The sequence below is a fragment of the Pagrus pagrus genome (assembly GCF_965226575.1).
Source record: "Pagrus pagrus genome assembly, chromosome: 18".
In the NCBI taxonomy this organism is placed as follows: domain Eukaryota; kingdom Metazoa; phylum Chordata; class Actinopteri; order Spariformes; family Sparidae; genus Pagrus; species Pagrus pagrus.
Window position 1 is genome coordinate 18,925,541 of NC_140202.1, and position 21,976 is coordinate 18,947,516.

The 21,976-nt window shown below is 42.9% G+C and overlaps 1 protein-coding gene across 4 annotated transcripts in view; it reads right to left on the bottom strand.

The window, feature by feature from the left end:
- Window positions 1-20,970, bottom strand: part of fermt2 (FERM domain containing kindlin 2) — a 42,367-nt gene extending 21,397 nt beyond the window's left edge. For all 4 annotated transcript variants that reach the window (XM_084382249.1, XM_084382248.1, XM_084382247.1 and 1 more), the window contains exons 1-3: window positions 20,775-20,970; window positions 18,625-18,782; window positions 4,342-4,575 (exon numbers count right to left, since the gene is read on the bottom strand). In XM_084382249.1, the coding sequence (XP_084238375.1) occupies window positions 4,342-4,575; window positions 18,625-18,781 (391 nt within the window). In that variant the 5' untranslated portion in view covers window position 18,782; window positions 20,775-20,970. The remainder of the gene's footprint in view (window positions 1-4,341; window positions 4,576-18,624; window positions 18,783-20,774) is intronic.
- Window positions 20,971-21,976: the final 1,006 nt, after the last annotated feature.

A 21,976-nucleotide genomic window follows, 5' to 3' on the forward strand; every position in this document is an offset into this window, starting at 1 on the left:
ATAAATCATAGGTTTGTTCCAAGGCAAACAACAGTTAAAAAAATGACTCATACAAAAAATGACTCATACAGTCGCAGTCTAATAAGAATGGTGATGGTGCTGATATTTTATGTTTAAGGACTCTACCTGATGGAAAGAAATGTGATTTTAGACATTTAGGGTGAGTTGAACGAGGCTATGATCCAGTACAAACACATAAGGCACTAAAACAGAACTCTACTGATGTTTTTTTTCCTTCTTCTTCTTCTGGCTCCAATTTTAATGCTAGTGTTATTTTAGAGGCATTTCTGTTATTTGTAGAAAATCTCTTAACATCCAGACAGCAATCAGGAAAGATTGAACGTCTAGTTGCCCGTTTATCTGCATAGATAGAGCCCATGTGTACTGTGCACGTGCACTCATTGCTAATGACCAGTCTTCCACAAGGCTAAGGGGAAGTATTGCTGAAACTAACAGTGAGCTAGTCGCACAAGAATGACAGAGAAAGTGCAACTAAAATGTCCCACTAGCAAGATGCTAGCTTGACACTGGTGAGTAATAACATTAGCCATGTTGGTTGTTTACATTCATTAAGATAGTTAGGTGTTTTCTTACAATTGAATGAGACATTGGGTAGTTGGATACAGTGAGTGATGACAGTGATGTGCTGTGCCACAGTAGGCTGTAACTGCCAGGCCAGGAAGATTGAGGTCAATCAACGGCTATTTTGCTATATTTATGTATTTATTAGACTTAAAAAACCTGAAACTGCTTGTGGAACGAAGTCACGGCTCACAAATAGCTGGTGAACGAGAGCTATAAGGTCAGTCAGTGTAGTAAGTCAGTGCACATTCATTTGTTTTGTAGCAGTGGCTTTGGAGAAATGCCTGAAGGGAGGGCGTTGGATTTTCTTTCGGTTGGATACTTACAAAATCTAGCTTGCTCTGGTTTCTTGGATGGTACCAACTCCAGCAGCTTAATAATAGAGTCAGAGGTTCTCCTCATCGATCAGACAGGAGGCTAAAAAGGTGCTAAAAGGCCACCCAAAAGAGGTTATAATGCACTTCAATTTTAGAGCTGAAGGTGAAGCCAAGCCGCACTCTTCCTGTGTTATGACAACAGTGACCAGCACACTCGGGCCAGTCAAGCAGACCACAGGTTGATGGGCCATAAATCTGCCGGACCAAAATGATGAAGAAACAGTCCCACATGTCTAAAAAGGTTTCTGCAGGATAAGGCGCTTGCAACACGCCCTCTCCACGGTCTGCCTTTAAGCTCATTCTCCTGTGCTCTTTTTGTCTTATGTTGTCTGCATCCTTTCCTGTCTGGGTGTCCATTTTTCCAGTTGTAACGTTTCAGAGCAGTGCAGACAAATGCAACAAGTTAAAGCATTGTCACTGCCTCTATTGTGTCTCAGTTTTCCCCACACAGGGTAGTAAAGGAGTGCTGACTAAAAAACCCACAGCAGTTAAGTGGAGCAGCCTGACTCTTGTTAGCCTGAAGTGGTGCTTTGCTGAGAGAAGCAGCCTCATTTTTTTGTACCACCTCAGGCTCTGAGGTCCACAGTCATGTGTTAGTCAGTTGTGAAAAGTACATTTTGTGCGCTGGCTCACAGGAAGAGTAAAACAGCCTCCTGTCAGAGGGAGGAGGTGTATGTGTGTGTTTAATGTGTTGGAAGTGAATCCAGGTTGTCTAGACGGGACAAGCTTATGTCTGACTGTGACCAGTCGCTTCATTTTTTTCTCAACTACAGACCTGATTTTTTTGCTTTTCATACAGTATTTTAAAGCTGAAATAATGTGTCTATACATTGATCAGTTGACTCCAGAAACACTTTTGATTATTTGTTTATTAATTTAAGTCATTTATATAGCAGAAATGCCAAATATCTGCTGGTTCCAGCTTCTCAAATGTTAAGATTTTCTGCTTTTCTTTGGTAATATAATTGAAAACTGAATATATTTGGGTTTTCAAATGTTCGTTGCACAAAACAAGCTATTTAAAGATGTGTGTGTGTTTCAGAAAGTTGTGACAGGCATTTACTTTCATTTTCTAACATGTATTGAAAAAACAATTGGTAGCTTTATCATTAAGGACAAAAATAATTTAACGCAGCCCCTGCAGCATCTCCATCTCCAGTTTCAGCTGGCATTACAACACAATAAACACTTCAAACTTCAAAACAAATTCTCAGACTTGTTGACAAAATTCACAATATGTTATCTTGCGACTAAAAGTGGAAAATCCCCAATGCCTTAACTTCACCATCAAGTGAGCAATGCAGCACAGGATGTAAGAGCTGCCAAATGGAAGCAGAGGTCAAAACAGGAGTGGAACTGAGTGATTTTCAAGTATTACAGTACATCAACCTTTTGCTGAGTAGTCTCAGTTCCCAGCCTGCACAGATGGACTGTGTCTGTGTCAGGACACAGCTGCCATGGACATGGGAGAAGAAGTACAGCGGGGATAATTGGTTTTATACTTCTAACTTGGAGTGTTATGTTGATTTTCTATGCTTTTCCACAGTATGGGACGCTCACTGTCGGACTTTGAGTTGTGCTAAAGAGACTGAAAAGAAGACTAAATAGCAGGTTTGAGGTTAAACATACTGTATGTTTATACTACAAATAATAGACCAAATGTTTAGAGTATAATATAATCCTTAAACTGTAGAGATGAGATAAATAAACCATTGAGGGGGTGGGGATAAAAAAAAAAGGCAAATACTACACCAGACGCCTGAATTCAGAACTTGTTTTGGAACAGGAAATCACCTCTGTGTGACCTATTTACCAAACACAAGAGCAGAAATACCCTAAAAAATAAATTGGTATGAGAAAAAGAAAGGGAAGCCGGCCGCAAAAACTCAGCTGACTTTCTCTATCTGTTTCTATCTTCCAGGTTCTGTCCCTCCCTTTCTGCTGTCTCGAGCGAAGGCCAGTTGGACGGGCCTCGTCTTATCCTGTCCCTCTTATTCCCAATGCCGAGCAGCTGACAGAGAGTCAGCAGAAAATATGCACAGGAAATTGTAAAACTCAAAGTTGCCCAGATAACAAAAAATGAAATGCTTCCAGGCCAGACCAGCTGTAAGTCAGCTAAGTCAGCTGTCATACCCACAGTTACAGTAAAGAAACTTGTAACTTGTCCTTATCATAAGTTCTGCTTTTTGCAAACAATAATGCAGAGTGATACATAAATACAGGCGTGTCACTCTGAAGGGACCCTTTACAGCCACCGTACAGCGTCTTGCAACATCTTGGCACGCGCAATGTCAGCCAAAAGCAATTTGTCCTGAATTTCTGAGAAGCTGAAATAGATTTATTACAGAAGCAGCAGACACATTCCTAACAAGGCCTGGCTGTGAGAAGAGAAGGACTACAGGCCTTCTACTCCTCCATTTCCCTGCCTCTGCTGTCAAAAACAGCTCCTTTGTATATTTACATTAAGTAAAACTTGTTCTTATCAATTTCATAGAACTGCTCTGCCGACCCAGTCTCCTTCTGAAAGCTCCATTCCTTCCAAATTAAAAACAAACTCGAGTGCTACCTGTAGCAGCCAATAAAAACAGGAGTGCGGCTACTGGAGCCCCGGATCCTGCAGGCTGGACACAGTCCAGTGACAAAGACACAACAGGTGTGCTATGACCCTGCCTTGATGGAAGGTTTTAATTATATATAAACCCTACTGGAGACAGTGACTGAGGCAGGGGCAAGCACCGAGGAAAAGTGGGCGTTAGCAGGTCAGAGGTCCCTTGGGTCCAGTGTGTGACCTTTGACACGTCTATGACAGGACAGGGTGGTGCCAGTGATGGAAGATATCAATAGTGATTGTGAGTGACCCATGTATACGACTAAATCCACGGGGGACAGTTAGGTCTGGACACGATTTTAGTCAAGAAAATGGTAGTTAAGCAAGACAGTGAGCAAGAGTATGATTTTTATTTACATGCACATTAATTTTTGCTTTGGTGTGTGCCTGTGTCATAAGCCTGAGACGGATTGATAATCTCTGTTTACTAAACATTACTGTGAGACCAATGGAGCCCAGGTTCCAAGGACACGACTCCAGAGTCAGGAGACGTGACTCCAGTGTGCAGAGCTCAGTGTGTTTAATAAACACAACAAATTGCCAGGAATAAAAACAAAGTGAGAGGAAGGACATGATTAACATTTCCAAAAATACTCTTACAGGGTGGGCACCTTCTGTTCTACTACACCACTATTCTACGCTCACTCCCATGACTCTTTGGCAATCAGTCACACCTCATCTCGCATTTGCTTCGCGACTGTTTTCCACATCTCAGCTACAACTGTGACGCTGCTCCACCCGCTGCCACGCACACGAGTCAGTCGTTCCACTTACTGAAAGTTTTGCAGATGTCGGACACGGCCTTGAAGACGCGGTCCGAGAAGTTGACCTTGACCTTCATGTGCTTCATGTTGGGCAGCTGGAGGCGCAGAAGCTTGTGCTGTGGCGTGAAGAGCAGCCTGGCGTCGGCTTGGATGCCGTACTTGTCCAACGTCCAGTGGGTTTTCAGCAGCCATGTCTTCTTCTTCTCCCACCACAAGGCATGGTCTGACCAGTCCTTTTTCACATCTATGGAGGGGAAGAGAAGAGGAGAGAGGATTAGTTTTAGTATTTACAGCAAAGATACAAAAGAAAACATAGAAAAAGACTGAATAGATACATTGGTGGACAGCAAGGCAAAGATATTGCTGGCAAAAGGAAAGTGTAACTAGAGCTCTCAGTCTGTATCCATCACACTGTACTGACCTGGGCTCACCAAATATGTCCCCTCCAGGGCAGAGGGTCACATTTGGGGTGAGAGGGGGGCACAGAAAAGGTTTGCACGGGGGCGGTGAAGTCAAAGTGAGAAGGAGGAGACGACTGAGTGTGTGAAAGACGTGGCTGTTTGTGTGACATTGTGGGGATATCAGGTTCATGCCTCCCTCTTTGTTCCGAAGGCGCACCGTGATCCTTCTAAAAGCAGACACAAGCCACCCAAAACCCCTCATAGCTCCCAGGCTTTCGCTCCGCAGGGGCTCAGCACAATGGGGACGGACCTGTGGTCTCATGGTGTGTGTGTCTGACTTCAAGGGAGAAGGTGAAAACCGCAGGGATTTAAGAGGAACTCAAAGCAGCTGTTTGCGCAGATCACCTTGCTCTGGTTTCTATATGAGCAGCATTGTGATGGGCTAAATTGTGTTTGAGCTGCAAATCCCTTCAAAGCAAAAGGTGAAATGCACTCAAAGACAGTGCATCAATTTCTTATCCGTCTATCACCATAATGGGTTATATTCACAAAATAGCTAAGTATGTTAAGCAGGTCAGAATGAATAGCAGGCCAGCTAGCTCAAGGACTTTTCTTCATTTTTTAGAGGATTAAAAATCTCAATCTTCTTATTATGTGCTCTATACTGTACATGTGTTACTTTAAAGGCCTTAGAGGTCTACGATAGTTTAGAGGGAATGAATAGGCCTGTAGTTTTCAGATGTTCCCCCTCAGTAGTGATGTCATTACTCCGGCATTAGTCCAGGAAGGCACTTCCCAAAGCGGTGTCTCATTTCCTCCGCCCACACACCCCATCATTGCTTCTCCAGCCTATCCTCTGTCTCGCTCCAGGTCTCTCTCTCTCCTCTCACTGTGTCCAGAAGCAGACGTCACTTTGCACAGTCATCCTTTAATCAAAGCAGTCGATCTGAACCGTTTCAGCTTACATATGGCTGTGGCAGCAAGAGTGTTTGAAGGCGCACAGACAGATAAGAGTCACATGTTGTCATCTACAGCAGCATCATGACCATAAATATGGCAAAAATTAAAAACCAGACAGTTAGATCACAACAATAGTATACAGTAGGTACTTCACCCCCGTATCTATCTCAAAAATAATAGTTCAAAACCAAATCGATAAATTGACTTATCGTTGCAGCTCTAGAAGGAACGCTGAACATCCCTAAAAAACAGGCAGAGCAGTATTTTGACCCTAATTCAGAAATGCATCTTCTTTGTGTTCAAGGCTGGCAGCACATCATCTAAATGTGACATCAGAACATTGCATTTACTTATTACACGCAGAAGGACACAGCTACTAATGGACAAACTGGAGCCATAATGGACTACAATTACCTTCTGATACATGGAACGAGAAGAACGTAAATCAACATGGCGATCAACAAAATCCAACACTGACTAATGCACACTGTTTCTGCTCGTTCTGAACGGAATATGGCTTTTCAAAGAAGAGGAACTATCTTGAATGTTGCTCTACCTCCTCCATATGTCAAACAGCTGGGTGCCATGGTAACCTAAACCTTGAGTGGCCTCCTATTTCCACGATCTGCCTTTGTTTCCCCATGACCTTAACTTTACATAGGGGCACCCTTATGCATTGTTGACACTCTCCTGCTGAGCCTGTCTGAAAGCTGAATGATTGGGATTAGCGGGTGAGAAGGTGAAACAACAGATTGGCTGCTTAGAGCCGGGAAAAGAGACTGCTGTGATGTGAGGAAAGCAAACTGGAATGAGGAAGAGATTACACTGGTGATTAAGATGGCGAGGGACGTTTCAGAAGAAAGAGTGACCACCAGCATATCAATGCAGATGTCATTGTGGAGGCCTAGGACTGTGTGAATTGATTTTGGGAGGGGGGCTGTTTGTCAAGCTGTTGGGTTTTATACTGTTTACTCCGGGGGGAAACACTTGGTACTCGAGTGAAAACATTCCAGGCTTTCTTTCGGAGACCCTGTGCGAGTTCCTCTAGCAGCATGGGGTCTGGCTGTCATCGCTCCTTTCTGATGTCTCAGCTGTGCAGAGCACAACTTCATTGCTACCATCAGAGAAAATGCTCCCTTAAGTGCACTACAGCTATTAAAGGCTGAAATAATGAGAGGGAGCAGGGAGAGGAAAATTGAAAATAGACCTGAATGTATTTTCATAACTCTGCTCACAGTTTTTCCCCTTATACAACCTTGTAATTTCTGGTGTCTGGGAGCACTGCAGAACAGCTAGCGTTAACATTTGGCGCTCAGGTCTTCACCACAGACCACGTTCTATAGAAACGTCCTCGTACTCAGCATGCATGACCACTGTACAGTCTGTGGCGAGGCATGAATTCACGTTTTGGCTGGTCATTTTTCCTCTTAACACTCTCTCAATGGCCCCTGCTACGCTGTTTCCTTGTCGCCTCCCAACGCCAAGACCTTAACGGACGTAGTCTTTCCTGCTGCTTGCTTGTGTCATCACGCAGTGGTTCGATGTGTTGTGATTGGACGAGGGGCAGCTCGGGTAGGCGGCCATTGGGTTCTTTCAGCAACAAGGTGGTAATTCAATCCACGGAGAGGGAGGGCCAATGGCATCTCCAAGCTAAAAATACAGCCTGCCAAGCCTGACGTAATGCAGCAGCCAGAGGAGCGGGGGGCTAAGTAATTGGGTGCATTAAATGTGGGCCCACAGCTCCTCAGCAGAGTGATATGTGTGTGTACGTGTGTGTGTGTGCACACAAACAGGGCTTGAAAGACAAGGGGAGGGGAAACAGAATGGCAAAGCCATGTTTTATGACCTCTGCAGGATGTGAAAGATGATACGGTGATAGTGTGTGTGTGCGTGTGTGTGCACAGGTTTGTCGAATGTAGGGTGTTCTTATCCATCCATTAACTACATTAGCTGTGTGTGTTTGTGCGCATGTGGGCTTTAACAAGCTAAATTAATCCATAAATTCTGTCAAACTGAGTTATTTTCATTCACCGTGGCAGCTCCCGAGTCCTGACCAAGACCACTTCCTCTGCGTTGTGCACCAGATACCACAGCGAGAAATACAGCTTTAGAAAGTCATGGATTCATATGATGTGCTCTACAACACCATCAAGCAAAAGAAGCAAGAAGCACACAGTGAAATTTTACCTAAAATGTTGCAAAGTGGGCACAAATGCACCAAGTTTTCAAGGCTTTCATTTAGATACACAGGAAACTGAATTGTCTCTCCTTCCCATCACTCCTCTTTGCTCTCTCCATCCCTCCCCTCCTACTCAGAGTGTCCATGGTGTTTACATTGGGAGGCAGCAATGTTTATGGAGGCCTGTCTGCGAGGGGGAAGGGACATGACGGGACGAGAGGATGAGAAAGAAGGAATGAGAGAAAGGGCATGAAAGGAGAGATGAGAAGGATGAGCAGAGGACGAAGGAGGAGACGCACAATAATGAGAGACAGAGCGAGTCAGAGCAAGCGCTAGCAGGAAGCGGAAATTCAAAATTAAATCCTACTGGCCAAAAATACTAAACATAAATAGTGTCTCCAGTTCTATCTCCTGCTTGAAAAATAGAATAACTGCCTACAAAAACAGACTGTAGAGATTTCAGACGTCTACTTGTTGCAAACCATGTGTGTTTGCGACAAGTAGACGTCTGAAATCTCTTCGTTCTGTTTTTGTAGGCAGTTATTCTATTTTTATTCAGTAGCTGAAGTGACACTCTTGTGTCAAATTTATAGGTTTACTGTTCTGTAAGCATTTTTTTTGGTTTCTATCTGTTGTTGAAAAACATTATGTGACTTTTGGCAGCTCTTTTCAACACATTTCATTAGAAACAGAACAGAGATGATAAGTGGAAGTCAAATTATGGACAATACAAGCCAAATCAAGAGTTGATTTTCTGATCAACTAAAATGCACACCCTGTGGTCCTGCCCAAATGTCACCAGGGCTGTAACGAGCAACTATTTTCATTATTGATTCATCTGCTGCAATTTTCTTGATTTATCATTTGGTCTATAAAATGCCAGAAAACAGTGAAAATTGTCCCACACAGTTTCCAAAAGGCCAAGGTGAAATCATCAAATTGCCTGTGATAAGTCCAAAATCCAAAGATATTAAATTTACTACAAAATGAGACCAAGAGGAGCAGTGAATCCCACAAATATCTAAATGCCTTGCTGGAACGGCTTAACGTTAGCTCTTTTAGTAAGCTGCATTTTAGCATGACTTAAAAACAGCTGTCGATTAACTAATCGATTCATAAACAAACCACTGCAGCTCTACATGTGACACTGGGCTTTTGGGCTCCAAGAGAAAATAAAATCCTTTAAAAAAGCAATGACAGTCAGCTGACGCCTGAAGCAAGATCCAGGCTCATCTCGAGCATTACTGATGGAGGTGGTTTATGTGCAGACACACTTAAAAATCGGGTTTTTTCCATTGCGTCTGCACAGTTCAGTTTCTCTGAAAATGTTTTTTCATGAGCTGTCGGGGCCAAGCTGTTCCCTATCAGTGATAACCACGGATCAACATGCAGCGTGAGGCTTTGTCATTTTCAAACATCAGCTGATAAAAACCTTACAGCTGGGTGAGGCTGGTCATGCCGTTTCCTTGGTGACTCCTGGCTGACGCCGCGGGGGCAATGGTACGAGGCGACGACTTGTTTTCATACACAACAAAGAGCTGTAGGTTTGTCAGTCTTAGTCTCTCTGTCACACACACACACACACACACACACAGTTTATCCCCCTCTACAACATGAAAGCTCTTCTCTTTCTAAATATATTCCACGTCTGAAGCAGGGTGAAGGTCGGTATTGACAAGCAAAGATGCAGGAAGCAACTGTTCTGCTGCACTGTCCTTAAATTAGATCTACTGTAAATGGCCTTTAGGCGCTCACTTGCATGTGTACTCACGCTAGATAGTATCAACATCAGATGGCCAACATGTACGCAACAAGTTCGATAGAGACAGGTGATGACAATATCTGCACGGCAGACATGAGATAGAGAGTCACGCGAGATTAGAGCGGAAGATTGAAGCGATACAGTGAATTCAACAATACCTTGGCTGATTCTAAAGACAATGCACGCAGCATCAAGTCATCAGCATCGCTATATGTCAGAGGTGACAGCAGACAAACTCGTTTCTGGACTCGTGACGAATGATCAACAGATAAAGAAAATTCTGAAGTCATACTAGCAATGCATCTGTTCCACCCTGCACACAACAAAGACTGAGAAACACTGCGAACACATCATTTCGCCTGACTCGAATAAAATCATCGACTAATATTCAAATCTATTCCAGCTGTGTCCTTGAGTATTCACTAACCAATACCATTAAAACTCAAGTGCTTTCCACTGACAGCTTGAGTTGAAGGAGGTTAGCCGAGCTTATTTCTGTCAGTTATTATAGAACAGATCAGCTTCCTGCCAATAGTCAATAACACGCCATTTATCAGAGGCATTAAATATGCAACACACAGCGCCTTTAGAACCAGATTCTGCAGAGTCTGGACCCTTTCAATCATTTAAGCGTTACCTGACAAAGCATTTAGACAAAGGGACACTTAATGCTGCCATTAAAGCTTTTTAGGCTGCGGAAATAAGACACAAAGAGGTTCATCGAGGTTATGCACCGTGTCAGTGATACAGAAACGTTTTAAGGTCATGGCTCGCCTGAAAGGTGTCATGGGACGTCGTGGCAGATATTGATCCAATTCAGTAGTGTTGTACTGCCACTACTGCTTCACATACAGACACACAAGCCTATTCCAAGGCTTCTATTCCAGCTTAAAAACAATTCATGGAGACTGCTGATGGCGTGCATCTGGGAATGAGACTTAACAATCAACTATCTTTCTCCAGAATCTCTTACTCCACCTTCACTATAATTCACACTGAGCTCAGAGGAAATTATTTTCATCGGGCATTTTGACCGCAGAGATCTAAATATGTCGGACTTCAACAGATTTTCCAGATGTAAAATAAAACAGTAATTTCTGAAGAAAGGAAACCTTGATACACGCACATCCAAAACATGCTCATCTATCCATAGCTAGAGATGTCATAGGAGCGGGGAAAACCACATTGGATCAAGCGCATTTTGAATAGACAAGCCTGCAACGTCAGAGACGGCTGTTGTATGACAAATATCATATCTGATGGCGTCACATTGGGGCACTCTGTAGAAGAAGTTGGTGGCGTGAAACTGTGCAAGGCAACGCAAGTTTATTTGTATAGCACAATTCAGACACAAGGCAACTCAAAGTGCTTTACAGGGGCATAAAAATTACATTAAAATCGTTTAAAATACATTAAAACAAGTTAAGAAATAATGCATAGTAGAAGTATAAGGCAACTCTATACATGCAGTTTTTTTATGTTCTGGTGACCATTCAAAGAGAAGTAATGGCTCTCTCCTCATTCATTTAGATAAGGGCCTGGTCTTGTTATCCCGAAATAACTGCCCAGATTGTTGCCAAGATGGCTGCCGAGTGGCAAGACTTAAAGGACTTTGCTATAGCATAAATAACAGAAGTAATGCTCTGGCTTACCATCTGAGAATGGACAGCACAGAGGCTGAAATCTTAACAGGAAATTTAGCTCGTTACAGTAAGAGGAGAGTGGAACAGTGCTGCTGGCTTTGATGCATTAGGAGAGGCCAGGAGGGCTATTAGAGGAAACCTCCTTAGAGACATATAGTTTGTATCCATTTGTGTCATTTTCAAAAACACAGCAAAACACTGGGGGTACTCCCGCTCCGCCCTGACACAGCTTTATACAATTAAGTGTTCAGGGACCCGGTGAAATAATGATATTACAAGGAGACTCTGGCACTAAGATCAATGGAGCAGACAGACAATATTCATCTGTCCTTCTAGCCATGTATGCATCCTTCCAGACGTCCCCTCAGGACTGTGATGAATCGCCCCACTGATGCCTCTGTGAGGTCAACAGGAAGTCAGTTGCTCCACAGCTTCTGGTCGCATTTCTATAAAAAACCCTGAGGAAAACTTCAGGTTTAACATTTGGACAATTAACCGAGTGATTCATTAATCTCTTTCAACAACAAAGATTTTTCTGGTTACAGCTTTTTAATTATGAATATGTCCTGCTTTCTTTGTTTCTTTTTATTATTAATTGTATATTTAGTGTTTAACTGTTAATAAGCAATTTGAAGACCATTCTGATAATTGTTTTTATGGACATATTATTAGACACATCTGCTGTAAAGCAAATGAGAAAATTAAACAGTGGAAAGAAGCTTTAAATTATCTTGCATGCGTCTCATTTTTTAAACTCTAAGAGTGACTGGGCTGTAATGAAATTATTATTACACAATCTATGTTCCCTTGGTTATGTAACCAACACCTCTCTTGCCCCTTTACTCTGTAAAAGTGGGAGTACAGAGACAGACTGAGAGGCGGGGACGTGTTTAAATGAATGAAATGTGGGCTGAGAACCGAGACGAAAACATATCAGTTTACTCCACTGACACACAGGTGTTACAACAACAATGTGCTGCTCCAATATTTCCTTCCATTGGACCCACCACACTGCCTGCCACTACAGGAAGGTAAGAGGGACAAAAAGCAACAAGCTTCAAGTTCCCAGAGGAGCCATGAAAGTTTGTTCCACTGCATGTTTGAGATGCCAAACGTAACTAATTAAATCATCCTTAACAAGCAGGGCAGTCCTTTGAAAGTGGACGGCGAGTGATAACGAGATAAACTGGCAAATTGATTATACTGTTTTTCAAATCTACATATTTGTAAACTGACCAGAACTTCCAGAAGAAAATGCATCAAGAGACATTTGGAGCTTGAAGCAGCTGAAGCTGCTCCGACATGACCCTTCATCAAGGGAGGAGCACATCGAAACTCACAGCTGTCAAAGTCAAGTTTAGCACACAGCTTAGCTTTTCCTCGCACAATGTGCAAATAATTAACTCGTTAGCATAGCACAGAGACACTACCACAGCTGGTTTCTTTCCTTGACATAATGTAATTTAATTATCTTTCATAGTACTAAAGCATCTGTCAAGAACTGATCATAGGTCATTTTTCTAATCCATATGGGAATACACAACATTCTGACTATCATTTCAAGAGGAAATAACTTCCATATTTCATTTTGGGGCAGATCTATTTGTGTGGGCTGCTAAAATTACCTCTAATATGAGGGAAACAATGCGTATATATGCAAATATATAGGCCAGGGGTCTGTGTGTGAGCACCGAGTACAGAGCAGCACAATCACTGCAGCATCTTGCTCGTGAAACAGGAAAGCTCTGGCCTGGGCAGGACCGCTACTTAGGCTAACTACTTCCTGTCAGAGAGATTAGAGAGCAGGATGATCACACAGGCTGCCAGGCCGTTTCTCACTTCGTAATGCCTGACGCGTTGGACGGCTCCAGAGTCGCAATCAATGAGTCTCATTACGCAAGGCAATATATCTGAACTGTGTGTCATGGCAAGATGACAGGAGGAGAGGGGAAGTGGTTCTAGCCACCCATCAAAGGAATCTTCCACTGTCCTGGTGTGAGATAGTCAATGTAAAGATGTGAGCACAACTCTCACGTCATCAGGACAGATATGACCATGGTATCTCAGCTCTTCATCACATTCTCTGCAGGGACCTAAGACCCATCTTTCCCTTCAGTGGGAGGACACTGAGAGGGCAGGAAGGCGGGAATGCAAGGAAGGCACAAGGGAGAAGGCGCATTAAAAAAAAGCCAAGAGGAAGTTTGGCATCCTGTGTTATATCGCGTCTGTTTCCTAATGAAACCTGCGCTCCATTGTCAAACCAAAGCCATCTCCCTCTGGTCACCACAACCTCCAACACACAGCATCTTGGCATCGCAAAAAGGACACAGAACTCAAACAGCTGACAGACTGGAGCATTATCTTGAAAACAAAGTCGCTCAGGGGAAACATTTAAGTCAATTCTTGTTAATATTAACAATAACTGGCGTTTCCTACACGATTTGCTCGAGCAAAACCGATGTGATTGTGGGATGATGTTCGCTTATTCACTTGCAATGCGAATATGTAGGTCATCGCAAATACAAAACACACATTTTCTCTGACATGCAGGGAAAGTTCTCTGCGGCTGGCTGGTGGTACGGCAGCCAAAAATCTGCAGGCCCCTCGCTGGAAACAACCACATGAACTATGAGAGTCACACTAGACCAATTAGTTTGCTTAAGTTCTATTTATGGAACATTTAAGAGTCAGTGTACATGAACGTGGATCAGAAACCAGGAGAAAGCAAACAATATGTACTGTACTTCTATTGATTATTAAGCCATGCTACGTGGCTGGAGGAGTAGACGCCGGTGTCGAATATTAGGACATGGCTGCCAAAACTTTGAAAAAGTGAGACAAAATAATAAAAATATTTTCCACAAAATGTATTTCGATGACGGGGGAGTGAGACAGAAGGGTGAGAAAGAGGGAGAGAGGAAAAAAGGGGTGGGGGGGTTGACAGAGAAGGGGGGGTGGAGGATGAGGCAGAAAGCAGAGAATCCAGCAATGACGGCAGCGACCAGGGAGCAACATGCCAAACCCTGGAAGTCATTTCCTGCTTCGTCGAAGACTTTTATGGAATTCTAGCAGCGTGGCTAACGTCACAGCGAGAAGGTGGAGACGGAGAGATGGACCCCACACACCTCCCTCCCCTCCTCTCTTTCCCTCCCTTTTTCTGCTTCGTCCAGACCCTCTATCCTCAGCTGTCTCTTGAGAGGGTAAGCAGAGCCAATATAACCAGGATACCTCCAGCAGTGTGAGTGTGGCAACATTCTCACCAATCATTTACTCTTTCTAGCTAATGCTACTCGTTCCAAGACTTGCTTCTTCAGCAATTTGCACCCTTAACTAAAATGTGTTATTATCTATGGGCTTGACCGTCTTCAGAGTCTTGACCTGAAGGTAGGAGTGCAACGTAACACAACTCTAGGTTCACATTGTATCACTGATCTGAGTCAGGGATTTGGATCACTTCTTTGGATCAGGAAAAAAAAAAAAAAAAAATCCTGACTTTGATTTCCATTTACTCTGTAAAACACTTAAAGCAAGGAACTTTTGCTCGTGGTCTTTAATGAAAACAACATTCAAGATGTCCAATTTGACACTGCACAAGATTAAATAATGTGTAATTCTTTATAAATACACAGTAAATATGGGATAAGAAGGTTTTTATTGTCACTACCACAAGATGTTGCCCATTCTTCTTCCATTGGTGAAATTGGTGATAAATCCTTCCTTCTTCTGCGCCTACCATAGTTGAGGTAAAAACATGGTGTCCAATATTAACAAAGATTTTGTGACTGACGGGACATTCTTGGACCGTCTGAAAGGACGCAGAGTTAATTTCAAAAACCTTTATAATCAGTGTTTGCCATACAACACTTGGCTGTTTCTTTTGTCGAGAATTGAACAACATCATTCCCAGCGGGCTCTTAAGGATGCTAAGCTAATCAGCAGCTGCTTAACAACAAGCTCTGAGTTATTAGCGTAGCCCCCAGCTTTGCAACCCAGACTTCATTCAATTATCTGTCTGTTAAATATTGACAGGTTTACTGGATTGTCAATTAAGATCTTACATGATTAAGATGGGTAAATTTGATACATGAGGTATAAAACCCTATAGATCACAGATCAACTACATTCCACTATGCTATTACTCTAGGGGCACCAAAGGGTACACCATTATCACTGAAAAGGTTGGCATTTCCACCACCACCATTAGCGTGTGCAAAATAGCAATGCATTTGGGAGAAACATTGACAGCTTTAGCACTTACTGTAAGCAATAGTCTGCCAGACCTAAAAGCGATGTACCTTCAAAACAATCCCTTTTAATCCAATAAAACTTGCATGAGCTAGTGTTGTTTGTGCAATATTTATTTTCCCTTCTAAATGGCACAATATTAGCTTTTAGAGAGGAAGGCGGCACTTTTGAAAACATCAACAAAGTCAGAGAATGATGGTAAGCAATAGAAGGATGAAAGGATTACAGGAGTGTGGGACCAGGGGGTTGTCAATCAGCTGGCCTTAAATACTGCTCTCCTGCAGGGCTGCAGGGGAAACGGCGCAGCACTCGCTACTGTGATCAATAGCTAAGTGCCTTCCTGGCATTTGTCTATTTAATCCATTATCGAAGGCCACTTGAGCCTGCGATGTGGACGAGAGACATGCGGCTCACAGGAAGAGCTGAAAGATGGAAGCGGGATACATGTTGAGGAGACACACCCACTGAGAGCAGCGCACCAAACTGCTCACATGTGAAAACACATGCACAAATACTACTAATGAGAACAGTGGCCCATCGTACTGCAGACCTCAGCACGTCTGCTTCTGAAAGCTACTACATACAGCAACAAATGTAATGATAGAAAAAAAACCAGAACACTGTCAGCCTTGTGGAAAGCAGTCAGTGAATCACAAGAGGTCCTTCATTTTGAAGAGACAGAAAGAGAGAGAGAGAGAGAGAGAGAGAGGAAGGACAGAGATTTGTCATTGCACCAGGATGTCCTTTCAATGTGACACTGACGCACCGGCCTGCCAAAACTCTGTCGTATCTACGTGTGCCTTCTCACAGCACCGTGTATACGCGCATGTACATCTGCACATGTACAGTATCTATGTATAACCAGCACATCCAAGCAATCAGCAAATCCAACAGAAGGTATGTGACAGCACTCAAGAGGTGTTCAGCGAGGAATGGGCAGCCCTGTCACCAGTGAGAGCTGGGGAAGTATGGAAGCAGGTTACTGACAAAAGATTTTTCTCACAGTAACATTTTGGTTACAGCTTTCTCTGGTGTAACTCATTAACTTGCACAGATAATCTCAGATTGTACACTAACATGTTAATATTTTCAGTGGTGTTGCGTTTTACAAGGAGATACCATGTTTTAGCTCTTATTTCTTACACATTTCAATCAAGAGCTTGGTCCAAACTGCTCCAAATGATCATTTGGAAAACGTTCATTTTCTGGGCCATGGACAGCACAACATTCTGCGTCATGAACAGTGTACAGTCTCCTGCTGTGTGTGCCCATGTGGAAAACCAACGTTGCGCACAGGTTAATGATTACAATGCAAAACAACCTGTTGACTCAGGCTAGGAGGGACACTGCAGTCAAATGAAACGTCCCCACACTCACACACGCTTCAGTATGCCAATTTAACTGCAGTAAAAGTACTAGTAGTATGAACATGCTGAGGGGATTTAAATTTGGATGATAATAGCAACAAAGGCTGGAATTAGAGAATGTTTTTGATAAGATAGTGGCACAACAACCACGCACACCCATGTCCTGTTATTTTACTCTGGCGCAACAATAACATACAGTCAACCATGTTCTACTAATCAAAACTATTGTCAACAAGAAGACCTCAAACCACCGGAATCCTGAGCAGATAAAAAAGTCATCTCAAGGATAGCTACATCCTTAAGAAAGAAAACAGAAATTAATGATGATGAAAAGACAAGAAAAGGGGTCAGCTCACATCACATGATAACAATGTCTGCCTGACCGCAATGCAGCTTGATAAAACTGCAATACAGTACAAACACATGTGGTCAATTTTGATTTATATATCAATAAAAGTCCTTTGCAAAGTTATTACTCCGTTACACCTCATGTATTCAACTTTTACGACACATTAAGCCATCACTGAAAGACTTTCCCCACACTATACCAAAGAGAAGCTGTCACAAGCAAAGTCATACCCTTCAACCAGACCTTTAACAAAAAAAGCGTCCACACAGCTCAAACAATGGATAAGGCTGAGCCTTGAGTGGAGCCGGGGTGGGAGGACCAACGAATTCATGTTGTCCCACACGCGGCAGCAACACTGCACTCGCCTAGCGTGGATGCTGCGCAGCACAGACGACCACAGAGAACAAAGACCTCAATTATGTGGAGCTCTAACAGGAGAGCTAAAAACGGGACCGTGGGCAGGGAATAAAACCTTGGAGCGCTGCAGGAATGCCGAGCATTCAAGCACCATCGACACACAACACACTGTCACTCCCAAGTCGCACTGCCACCGCCGCTGAACTTTCTCCAGCCTCCATGAAACAGGGCAGTGTTCAAGTGGCTGGAACAGAGGACTCTTATGCTTAGTTGCGCCCAAACTTGTCAAGTGCGTAACTGCAGCTACAGAACAGTGCATGATACACAGGGGGGAGGGAAGCTGTGTATGGTTTCTTTATACCTTGGGTTACTGACCCATATACACTGCAGGGTAACAAAGAGGATAATTAACCCTTGAAAGTCCACAAATCTGAAAGAGGACTTTGAGCTGGTGTCATGGCACAAAAGGTCAAAGAAAGATATATTTCGATACTTCTGCAGAATTAGAAAATGTATTACACACAGCAGGTTCACTGTTATCTCTAAAGACAATGATGTAGCTTGTCCCAAACCTCTGATTTCATATATTCTCTCTCAGTGTTTCTGGCAGAAAGTATATTTTTGAGTCCCCCGCCTTCACAAAGTTGGATAATGTTCTTTACTTTGGTCAGAAGTCAGAAGTAGTTTGTATGTTAGCATACAAGGGTGATGTTTACCTAGTGGAATCTCACTTCTCAGAATAGCAACTATTTTGAGGTGTTTATTGCCCAACAAATGTGAACAAATAAAACGAGTCAGCCATCGACACACACAGACATTAACCACGGAAATACCACCAACCACATCCACTTTGATACAAAAAGGAATGCATTTGATATCTGCAGACTCACAGTAGATTATCATTTCTAACGTGTCAAAATTAGTCAATCAAGAGTTCGCTCAAGCCTGTTTAATACACTTCAGATAAGCTGCTTTGAAAAGCCCAGATGAACCGCTCTGACCCCTGCGTGATGGCTATGTGCACGCATACCTAGTTTCTCCACGAGCTTGAGCATGACTCCGCCGATGTGGATTTCCCCGGTGACTCTCAGCGACACGTCCCTGTGGAGGTCGGTGACATGCATCTTCAGTTCCCACGTCCCGTCGGCGTAGCAGCCATCGGGCATCCGGATCCCGTCCAGCGCCATCCTGCCAAACAGACCCAGAGTCAGGAGGGGGAACAAATGTCCAGCCAAATTTCTGTCACACTGGAGTGAAAAGAAACCCTTTGACCCTCTTGGAAAGGAATAAATGTGGTGCACAGACCACACATGGAAGGTCTTCAGAAAGAACTGCACTGTTGGCTGATATTTCTGAGCATGTCTACTTACATGTGGTGTAAATTAACTTAGTAGATTTACTTGGTTAGCTGGTTACTTTGAAGAGTTTACATTCACGCTGCTTTAAACAAACCAATGGTATGAGAGGATCTAAGCGTGGACAATCTGACAATAGAAGATGTATCCACCATCAGATATGTTACCATAACATTGTGCTATACAGTGTTAGCCATGCTATCCTTATCCAGTGATTTATCATGTGTCATGTCATTAATACTCAGCCTGTAACAACAGTTGCATAATATCTTCTGTTGCTCTGGAGGATCTTTCCAAAGTCGGAAAGAGTGAGCATGATGGTGTCATAGTGATGTCATCAGGGTACGGATTTAAAGGGCTGCAACTAGCTGTTATTTCCCTGATTGATGGATTGATCATTTTGTTGTCCACCCAACAGTCTAAGACCCCAAGACTCTTCATTTACAATCACAAATGACAAAGAAAAGCAGCAAGTCCTTCATACTTTTCCATCTGATTACTTCATCTAGAAACAGATTTCCAAAAATTACATATACAACAATGGAGGATTGTATTGATATTGCCCACAAGGTCCATCCTTCATTCATACTTTTACTTTCGATCATTATAAGAGGCCGACAGATATACTGGTCGGCTGATATTGGCCCATCACAGACATATCGGTATCGGTGTATATGTTGTCTGATGTGCGCCAATATGGAGTTTTTTAACATAACGCAGAAAAAGATGCTTGGAGTAATTTACAATCACTAAATTTCCCAGTAAAGTTTATTGTTTCAGTTCACCTGACGTCATTTCGGACAATAAAGTTTACTGTTAAACTGTAACATACACACATACACACACACACACACGTGTTTGATAACCACATTTGTGAGATCACTGCAAAAAAATGTGTGTATATTCTATAAGATTATTAATCTTATACATTGATTGATTGTTTGGTGTGTAAAGAATCTGAAAATAGTGGATAAAGCCCACCCAAGGTGTTGTCTTTAAATGCCCAGTCAGTCCAAGACCCAAAGATATTCAGCTTAATATGACATAATAGGCTGAAGACAGATTTTTGAGCAAGAAATTACTTCAACGACTGCCAGTCGTTGAAGTAATTTCTTGCTCAAAAATCTGATCCTGAATACAAAACATGTGCTAAGAATGGAGCATTTTTTCCCATTTTTGGTAATGTCTCCCTGTACTCTAGTAAAAGATCCTAAACTAAAAAGCTACTTCTTACAGCATTATTAGCACAGTGTTGTGACAGCACTGTGATCAATGATCATTTGACACAATCTGAAGACAGTCTGGTGCATCACAGTGATCTTTGCTGGGGGGGAACAAGACGCGCCTGCCAAAAAGTGACATTACAGACTGTCAGCCTGATGGGAGGCTGATCCTGGAGGGGAGAGTGGCCTGGCGATCAAACCCCGCCGACTGATCAATAAACACGGCGGAACAAAGGCTCCAGGCCCGGGACTACAAGTTCAACAAGGGTCGTCTGGCAGCTTTTTTTTTTCCTTCTAATATCTGCGCTTCACTTGTTAAAATAACGGTAAAGCCACTCTTACAAATAGACAGAGAGGGTTTCATTATGTAAGCACAGCCCCGTTCAACAGCACCAGCGGCTGCATGCACACTTCGCTCAGTCGGGTCGGTTCAAGGCGGAGAAAAGTGTGTCTGAAAGCGGACGAAGTGGCTCAAATTACCGAGAGCTGTCGGGTGAAGCTAGCTTAAATGTGTCGGAAGAGAAGAAACAGCGAGAAAAAGACGGGTTTTCACAGCATTTCGTAGCGGCTAAAGCGAGCAGAGGGCGAACATTTTAACTCACCTTCACAAAGACGGGGGGAAAAAACAGTAAAAAAAAAAAAAAAAAGTCGACTACACGGTACAAAACAAGTCCCCCCCTCCTTCTTTAAATCATGTAGAGAGTCTTTTTTTTTTTTTTTTAGATAATGAAGAGAAAAAACCCAGAAAGAAATCCCCCGAAGACCGCGCTGAAGAAGTGAAGTATCCCAAACAGTTTCCCTGCAGGCTTCGGGCTTAATGGAGTCCAGCCGTCCCTCTCGGTCCTCCCTCCCCTCAGATAACGTCACCGTGCTCCAGTCCCACTTTTCCTTTCAGACTGGGAGCTTAGCTGGTCACCCCCCCACTCCCCTCCCCTCCCATCCACCCCTGTCAACTCACAGGCACACACACACTCCACACACACAAGCACCCCTAATATGTGAATTGTGGGTTCATTCTCCCTTTTCTGACCTTTTTTTGTAGATATAAAAGTCATGCTTATTTAAAAAAAAAAATCATTAGTTGGCAAGTAATTCCACTCATGTGACTCACAAAAGACAGCAGAGATAATTATGTGGTTTTTATTTTCCTTGGGGTGGGGTTTGATCTGCATAAATCCACAGTATCAATACATGTGTCTAACATTAAAACATTAAAATATCTCTTTTTTTCTTTAAAGGATAAGTTCACCCAAACATGAAATCGCAGTCGTTATCCACTGTCCGTGTCCACGAAATATTCCCGGAGCGTCACGGCAAAACAGCGTTGTGGTATTCTCCTAAAACAACTGAAGTAGATGGGGACTTGTTTCAAAACGTAACAAAAAACAAACATAAAATGGCTCCAGATTTGATTGGAGAAGACGTTATTTCCTACCTTTAAAAGTCAAAATCTTCACCGACAGCTTGTCTTTCAACTCAGTTTGGGATCTGTTTGGGGCTTCAGAAGACTTGGATTATGCCGGACAACCTATATGGAGCCATTTTATTATTTTTTAGGGGTTTGTTTTTTTATGTTTTAAAACAAGTCCCCATCTACTGAGCCCCAGAAATGACAACTGACTTTCCATCAGCATGAGGCTGAGTAGATAATGACTGAATTTTCATTTTTGGCTGAATTTATCCTTTAAGAGCCATCTCTTCCAATTTTCCACTTCTGTAGCTCACTTATGGCAAGAAAAACTGTCATGTATTCAATATCTCCTTTGCCTTACTAACTACTACTAACATAGATAAAGATAACTCT